The 8,860-nt window shown below is 42.1% G+C and overlaps 1 protein-coding gene across 1 annotated transcript in view; it reads left to right on the top strand.

The window, feature by feature from the left end:
* The window catches only part of SPOPL (speckle type BTB/POZ protein like), a 59,584-nt gene that overhangs the window by 27,934 nt on the left and 22,790 nt on the right, over window positions 1–8,860 (top strand). The window contains exons 2-4 of the mRNA XM_019522468.1: window positions 1,384–1,520; window positions 1,724–1,845; window positions 2,078–2,229. Of these exons, the coding sequence (XP_019378013.1) occupies window positions 1,443–1,520; window positions 1,724–1,845; window positions 2,078–2,229 (352 nt within the window). The 5' untranslated portion in view covers window positions 1,384–1,442. The remainder of the gene's footprint in view (window positions 1–1,383; window positions 1,521–1,723; window positions 1,846–2,077; window positions 2,230–8,860) is intronic.

Raw genomic sequence — 8,860 nt, 5'->3', positions numbered from 1 at the left:
GAAACGGGGGGGGGGGGGGGGAGATTGGTGGCTGCTGCCCATCAAGGATCCATTGGTGGGAGCTATTCCAGGAGGCCCATGGGTCAGAAGAAATGGCTCCATAGGCTAGATCTGGTCCATGGATTATATATTTGATACCCGTGTCACAGAAACTCCCAACCACATGACAATTGTTGTAGTCCCCTACTGAGGCATATATAACGCTGCTGTTAATTATGGCTCCTTTTGTATACAGATTTAGAATCTGACTTGTATCTTTAGTACTGATTTGATGAACAACATACTAGCTTATTTTCCTTTCTCTTTGGACCTCTTATCCCCGGCTTACCTGGAGCAGTTTGTTGTCCTACGAGTGCCTTCATTTCATATTATCATTATTACCATATTTATCTGAATACAAAACTAGTCTTCTGCATTCAATATAGGTGAAGGGGGGAGGAGATCTGAGTGCAAGGGGGGATAGTCAGCTGCTGCTCCCCCACACCCCCGTGCACCTCTGTCCCACTCTGTCTCTGTACCCTTCCCAACCCCATTGTGGCAGTGCTGTGTGTGCATGTGCATGCGCGCTGTAGTGGCAGCAGCTTCAGCTCTGAACCCATCCTAGGATTGGGGCATGGGGCTGCCACTTCTGCAACTGCTGCTGCCTGATCAGGCAGGAGCCCAGAGCTAGAGCAGCAGTAGAGGGTAAGCAGCTGCGGAGGGGCAGGCAGCAGTGGTAGGGGATACAGGCACCTGGGGGGCGGGGCGCTGGAGGGCAAGGGCAGATGTTGACTCCTGGCTTAACCTGCCCCCCTGGCACTGCTTTCCCTACTGTAGTGGGGGGGGCTGACTTTAAAATGATTGTCCAATAATTATGATTCTATACATGGAAAATTATAACAAATTAATTCGTTTTTTCATGTAAAGAATCTAATTAATGGGGAGCCAGGTTGTCCTTACCCAAATCAAGGATAACTTTGAGTTTTAATATGGTATTTTTTTTTTTTTTTAGTTCCCATGATATATTTTGTTACTTTACAAGCCAAATTAATAGATCCTAAGAGAGGATATACAACATGATTAGAGTGGTTACTAATTAGCCATGGTATTTTTTTTTTAAATAAATTCATTTTGAGGTATGAAGTTAGGTTATAAAGCTGAATATTTCATTATGATCTATCTCTTGCAGATCTATGAATAAAATGTGATCGTCGGTGGGTATTTGATGCTGAATTTGGATCTATTTCAAAACTGTTGCCTTCTCTCAACTATTTGAGAAACCTGAGTATTTGACTTGAAACAATAGCTTAAATGCCAAAGTGTAATAATTATATTAAGTGGGCAGGAGGGAAGCAACCTGATTTTGGTAATCACATTTTATTAATTATAATCATATTTTTGTAGAAAAATTACTGAAGTTTCAATTGCTACCCTGATGCTGTAAATCTGCAATAAAAGTGGCAATGTCGAGGGTCCCCACGCCTCCACCACCTGGAGAGATGTCCAGTGGACCCGTAGCTGAAAGCTGGTGTTATACACAGGTAAATTGTACAAACTGCAGTGACTGGGCTTTTCCTATCAGAGGGTTAGTCTGTCAGAATATATTTTTCCCAAAACCAAACAGAACTTTGTTGACAGTCTCATAGGTAGAGGGTAATTTATGTAAAAAAGTGAATTACAAATTAAGTAACTATATTGCATATGTATTGATTTTTTTTTTTTTTTATATATATCTTTTGTTCAGGTTAAAGTAGTAAAATTTTCCTACATGTGGACCATTAATAACTTCAGTTTTTGCCGAGAAGAAATGGGTGAAGTTTTAAAGAGTTCAACCTTTTCATCAGGGCCAAATGATAAAATGAAGTGGTAAGGTGGTTGTGCTTTCAACTTTGTATTGTCAATTCTTTGTGGCCCCTTTAAATTTGGGTTTTAAAGTTCAGTAACAAATTTAATTGTTAAACACTGAATCCAAGAAGCCTTTTTTTAAAGGCTTATAATAAAAAGAGTTTTTTTAGAATGGTATGGTTTCTTAATTTTATTCTGTCTGGTTTTAAAGTTTACATCTTTTAAAACTGTGCCTCTTTTCCTTTTTTTTCAGGTGCCTGAGAGTAAACCCAAAAGGTTTAGATGATGAAAGCAAAGACTACCTGTCATTATATTTGCTTCTAGTCAGTTGTCCAAAAAGTGAAGTCAGAGCAAAATTTAAATTTTCCCTTCTGAATGCTAAAAGAGAAGAAACAAAAGCAATGGGTAAGTATAATCAGAGTTAGCCTAAGCCAATAAGGAAATCCTAGAGAAATTAAACTCTAAAATGAACTTGTTTTAAAACTAGAAACATTTTAAACACAGTTAAGCTTTTAAGTGTTTGTATAAAACACTCATAGGATTAGCATTAAAAATAAAAAATGTTTCCACACTGTTCTGAATATTGAGCTATGCTAATTCTGTTAAACAGCATAAATCACAACACAATGCTCATGGCTGCCACTGTAGATCCAGTTGTATTGTCTCCTGGCTCTTGCAGTAGGTTCTGTTGTGCATAGTGTTACTACAGTGTTTTGCTTTTTATTTTTTCTTCTTTTTAATAACGATTTTATTTGTTTCTTGTTGATTGAAGTGGTATGCGCTAATGCACACCAATTTGATCTCAGCAGTTAATTTGTTAAGCTAAAATGGGCATTTTATTGGCAGCTCTTTACATGCCAGAGAAAAACTCTGAATTTTCTCCCCTTTCAAGTTGCAGCATAAGATTGAATCAGACCCAAAACATTTTGGGAGGTTTATTTTATTTTCACCTTGCTTTTTGAGTCTTTACTCTTTGTTTTTTCAAACACTCCTCTACAACCATGTTCAGGATTGGACGCCTTTACTTTTTTAATGGAAATGTAGAATCTAATGGAATTATGAGATTGTAGGACTTGGAGCTTATAACAAAAACACTAAACATAATGAGATTCTGTGCTCTGCAGCAATAAGTGCAGTTAATAAGTGTTCAAAGTGTTTTGAATGGCTCCTGAATCACTTTAACCCTGATCCTGCAGACATATATAAGTGAGATTTCGCATAGATGAGTAGTCATGATGAAATAATATATGCTCAACCCTTCTTTCACATGTAAATAGCAATAAGAAAGACTGAGTTCAGTAAATCTACAGCAACCTTGATATGATACACCCCCTCATACTTACTCAAATATAAAATGAACCTGAATATAAGATGACCTCCCCAATAATTGGGTTCTGTATATGGAAAACTTGTAAATGTGTTCTAATTGTCCAGGTATAGAATCTAAGTACTGGGAGTTGTCTTGAATCCTCCCTGCCTTACTGCTACAGTAGGGAAAGCAGTGACTGGGGGGTGGGCAGGGGCACGAGGAAAGTGGGGGGACGGATCAGGTGGCTCCTTTGCCATCTGCCTTGCCCACTTCCCCTGCAGCCTTCCTGCCACCTGCACCCCTCCACCCCCAGCTCCTCCCCAGTCTCTGCTTCTTCCCCCACCCCCAACTCTCCCCAGTTTCTGCCTCTCTTCCTTTTCCCTCCCCCTTACTGTCTGATGCTACTCAGAGATGCTACTTGAGCTGCTCCATCCTGAAGCACAGCACATAGAAGCCCTTGCTCGGCCAAGTAGCAGTGCCAGTGCTGCTGATTGGCTGGGCAGGGGAAAGTTTCCGTGTGCTCTGTGCCCAAGAGAGACTGCAGCCCCAGAGCTGGAGCTGAGTTGCGCCTGATAGTAAAGGGGAGGGAAGGGAGTGGGCAGGGGGTTGGGGACAGAAACTGCAGAGGAGAAGTGGGTGGGGAGGGGCAGAAAGCTGCTGTGGTTCTAACTCTGGCCTCAGTGTAGGCTCAGGACCAGTCAGAGTAGTAGCAGCCACCTACTCTCCCCTTTGCATCGTATCCCAATGTAAGACAAGGGGCTTCCCTGCCCTCCCCCTCCATGCTGATTGGGAGGACAAAAACTCATTTTATATTTGAGTAAATACATGGTACATGGTTTGAGCAAAACCTCCATCCCCATCAGAATTATACCTGCACTTCTAGCTGTAGAAAATAAACATATGACAGCCCAGGAATCTTTCCAAGTGTTTCTTCCATCTTCATAGGTTGTTAGGGGCTGGAAGGGACCTTGCAAGATTGTCAGATCCAATCCCCCTGCACTAGGCAGGAAATCATCAAGTCCGGTCCCCTGCTGTGGACGGGAAATTATTGGGCTCAGATGAGCTCGACAAGGTGCTTGTCCAGCCTCATTTTGAACACCTCCAAGGAGGGTGATTGCACCACCTCTGTCAGAAGTGTGTACCAGATTCTGGTGGCCCTTACGGAGAAAATGTTTTTCCTTATATCCAACCTGAATTTACCCTCCATTAGTTTTATGCACATTGGTCCTTGTCCTTCCCTGAGGTGCCCTCTTGAATAGTTGCTTTCCTAGTTTTTGATGCTCCCCCCAATGTACTTGTAGGCAGCTGTCGAGTCACCTCTCAGCCTCCTCTTCCTCAGGCTGAACAGGCCCAGTTCCTGGAGTCTGTCCTCCATGCCCTTAACCAAATGGGTGGCCCTTCTTTGTACCTTCTAGGGCTTATCCACATCTTTCTTGAAGTGTGGTGCCCAGAATTGGACACAGTACTCCTGCTGAGGCCCCACCAACACCAAATAGTGGGAAGTGTACCTCCCTGAATCTGTTGGCCACGTATCGGTTAATGCATGCCAGAATTTTGTTTGCCCTTTTGGCAGTCTCATTGCGCTGTTGGTTTATATTCATCTTCCAGTCAATCTTGACCCTCAAGTCTCATTCAGATGCTGTGCCAACCAGTGGGCCACTGCCCATTGTATATTTGTGGTGGGGGTTCTTCCTACCCAGGTGAAAGACCTTGCACTTCTCCCTGTTAAACCTCATCTGATTTTGTTCTGCCCATAAATCCAGTTTGTTGAGGTCATCCTGGCTCTTTACCCTATCCTGGTATGAATGCATTTCCCCACAGCTTGATATCATCCATGAACTTAATCATTGCGCTTTCCACCCCCTATTGAATAGCAGGAGTCTGAGCACCAATCTCTGGGGGAACCAGTGGAGACAGCCCTCTAGGATGAAGCCATCCCATTGGTCATGACTGTCTGGGAGTGGCCTCTAAGTCAGATGTCCACCCACCTCACTGTAAACTGGTCCAGCCCAGTAGGAGTACCCTTTGATATGAAACGGCAGAAACATTAGGACGATACAGCAGAGTTGCATAAAGCTTGCAGAAGTCAAATGGTGGTTTATTTTCACTATCTTAATTTGCCAGTGGAGGGTCAAGATGTAATCCTTGGCAGTTTAAGCAGTATGCTCAAACTTTATTTATCCTGTAGCCTTCTTGGAAGGACTGGAAAGCAGCTTTGAGTCAGCCTGCTTAAGCGATTAACACTAGATTTTGCTGTCACTTCCTGCCTGGTCCCTCAGGAACTAATTCACCTTCCTAACGTAAGCATCGCTTGCAAAATCAAGCGCATGCTGTTGTTAGTCCATTCTTGATTTTGCTCTGGCAGTGTTCATCAGGTCCTTTTGTATTTGCAAGGGTTTCTAAATCTTTGGACAGCACCACTGAGCAGGTTTGGCTTTTGGGCCATGCCCCTGACTTTAGAGTCCTTTGACTTTCCTTTCTTCTTCAAATCTTATTTTTTATACTGTCTCTGAATTTATTTACCTAAGTTTCTCAAGCTTTACGTATTACATTTTTCTCTTCTTCACATCAGTGCATCTATATCAATCATTTAATAGAGCTTTTAAGAACAGAACACAAACCTCTAATGCAGCAAAAGTGCCTGGGTGGGGGAAGGGTAATGGTAACACCTGAAAATTAAGCTAATCAACACTGGTTTTCTCTCCTCCCCGCCCACAGGTAATGGTAATTCATTCAGTTCTAAACCAACTCTAGAATTGACATACATACTGTAGAGTGTGTGTGTGTGTGTGTGTGTGTGTGTGTGTGTATTAAATGAACATGTTAAGCAAATTATATGATATTTTACTTCTCTAACATTGCCCATCTCTTACATACCACTGCATTTACATTGCTAGATATTTAACTTCATTCATGAAGGTATTCATTTTTTTAATGTTTTCCTCTTCTTTTTGGTCAGTGAGAATCAAAACCACGTCTCCATATCCTGAAAAACATTTAAAGCAGAACAAAATCCTAATTATGGATTTAATTCAATCTGAGGAATGTATTCTGTCAGTTTTTAGGGGCCTGACTAATGTTATACCAAGTAAATGTACCTCTGCATCTGTATTCTGGATAAACTTTGAACAATCTTTGAAGACTTCTCTTGTTGCACCAGACATTTTATCTTTCCTCTGTGTCCTTCCAAAAAGTACTGCTTATTCCCGTTCTATATTCTTAATTTTGAGGACGGAGTTAAACTGCCAAATAGTGTGACCGTAATTTGGTCCTTTTGATATGTACGTGTTACTGGGTCTGTCAAAGATGATTGAAGAAGGAACAGGGAATGCCTTTGGTTTGATGTGTATCTTTTGAAAACTTCACTAAAGATTTCTTATTTATATAGTTCTTTACCTGCAAAGTGTAAACGCTTCTGTAGGGGAGATGATTATTGAAGTACTTTTCAGACAATCCTGTGCAATTCAGAGCTGTTTCTTTTCTGTGGTTAATTATCATATTTTCAGCCCAGGAGAGTTGGCTTACAAGCTGTTCGGATGAATATTGCTATTATGAAAATAGCTTAGGGTCGATCTCATGACAAAATATGAATTAATTGCAGGTTCTGATTACTCGGTGTATTAGAATTGCTATATCAGTGACCTGACCCTCCATGTTTGCAAACAGGCATGACCAGCTGACTTTGATGTCAAACAACCAGTCTCTCCAGCAGATTAAAATAACACCCACCAACAGATTGGCTTAGTAGGATAGTATTTACAGGGCCAAATATCACTGACTTTTGCCATAGAGGGAATTTGGCAGTGACATGTAAATTTAGACTGCCTAGGCTTAATTTCTGTCTTTATAATAGGTTCTCGTGCATTTTGAGAAAATATACCCCTCCTTCCCCCCCCCCCACCAGGAACATAGTTAAATTTGGCTGAAGAAAAGCCAAGGCTGTGCTTTTTTGCTTGGAAAAATTAGGGTGTTCAAATTCACTACTGTTCATTTCTCTCTTGCTGTTGGTTGTTATACCTTTAGCAACATGCCAAAATCCTGGAACATTTTGGCTAGAAATAGATGTTGCTGAATGAAGCAGATCAGCTGTACCATGAAATACGTGTCACCCCTTGTCCTACCCTTGATGGTTCAGGACAAGGGGCAATGTGGTCTCCACACTCAGCCAGAGGGGCTTTTCCCCATTTAGCCAGACCTGTCCCTCCATCATAGGGGATGGATCTGGCTGACTGGGGAACCCTTACTTCCCTGCTTATGGAGAGGCATCCTGATGTTCCCTGGGGTGCCTCTCTGGAAGTGGGGAAAGCAGGTAGGTGTTCTGGAGGCTTGAGGCTACCTGAAGCCTCCAGAGCACCTGCCCAGAGTAGTTGGCTTTCCTAACACAGAGCTAATAGATGTGTGCCACAATCAAGCAGCAGTCTATTACTGCCATTTGCACCACTTATTTTCCTTTGATGTGGCACAATTCGTGTTACCATAAAAAATGTGATGGCACACACGAGATGTCAGGAAATGTCTGTTTTGACCCTCTAAGTCTGGATCACATCACCGCGGGAGTACAGCAACAGTTCGCTGAGGAGCAGCCATCATCTGGCAGAAGCCAGCAGTTCGGGGCAAGGGTGTAGCCAAACCAGGAGGCCCTGGGTAGCCCCGTGGTATTCCAGATGTGGCAGTCGGTTTCTCTGCAGGGACATACCATATAAGGCAGAATAATAATCTGTGGACTATGCAGATTAAAAAAAAAAATAATCACAGCCAGGATTAAGGAGATCTTTAGTTCTAGATTTACTTTTCTACTGATTGTTGTTCCTAAAAAAAAAAAAAAATCTGCTCTTTAGAATTCATATTATTGAGCAAAATCTCTTCCTCTGAGAGACTGAAGAAGATTAGGGTAAAACCAGTTTTTTTTAATGTGGCAGACTCAAATTCCATCTACACAGCTACACACTTAGGACTTCCCATGTCTCTCTCCCTGTCTGCATTTTCAAGCCTGTTTGGATATATAGTACAGCTTCTCTGTAGAAGCTAGCTCAGATTTTACTAGTAAACCAGCTGCCAGTTTAAGTTATACTATTTGAGCTATAAGATTTATAATTCTTTGCTGCAGTCCTTAAGACTCTGGATCCAAACTCTTGATGATGACTAGACAGATGTTACATAGAATAAAACTTGAATTTAAAAAAAAAAAACCCTGAAAAACTATATGCAAAAAAAAAAGCAATAAAAATCATTTAAGATGCCAAGGCAGGCACTGAAAAGCTGGCAAATGCTAGAATTAAATTTGCATGGACATAAATGTGTGGTTGGGATTCGAGAGCACCTGAGGTCTAATCTGGCTGTACTGCTGATTCAGTGTGTGGCCTTGAACAGGTTTTACATTTGTGCCAGGAACCTTTCTCTTGGCACAGAAAGAGACTGAGCAGCTGTTCAAGGGATTTCTTGGAGGAGAACTGGCTCTTCCACAAGAAAGTTAAGAAGATGACCCTCCTCACGATGTAACTTGAATGGCTCTGTGGGCTTCTCTTGGGCATATGCCTTTGCATGTGTCTTATATTCTCCGTCCCTCCCTCCAAGGGCAAGGGAGGAAGGGAGAGCACTGGCTTGCTGATAGCCTGCCTAGAGACAAGCTGTTGGTGGGGACTTCCTGCCTTAAAAAATTCCCCCCTGCTCTCTGTCCCCCTCATCGATCAGCTGAAGGGGGGTGTTGATTTGGGGGGGGGGGGGGCA

This window comes from Gavialis gangeticus, unplaced genomic scaffold (assembly GCF_001723915.1).
Source record: "Gavialis gangeticus isolate Ggan-Ray unplaced genomic scaffold, GavGan_comp1, whole genome shotgun sequence".
Lineage (NCBI taxonomy): Eukaryota > Metazoa > Chordata > Crocodylia > Gavialidae > Gavialis > Gavialis gangeticus.
Note: the sequence above shows the minus strand (reverse complement) of the source record. Positions and strands in the feature narration are given on the sequence as shown.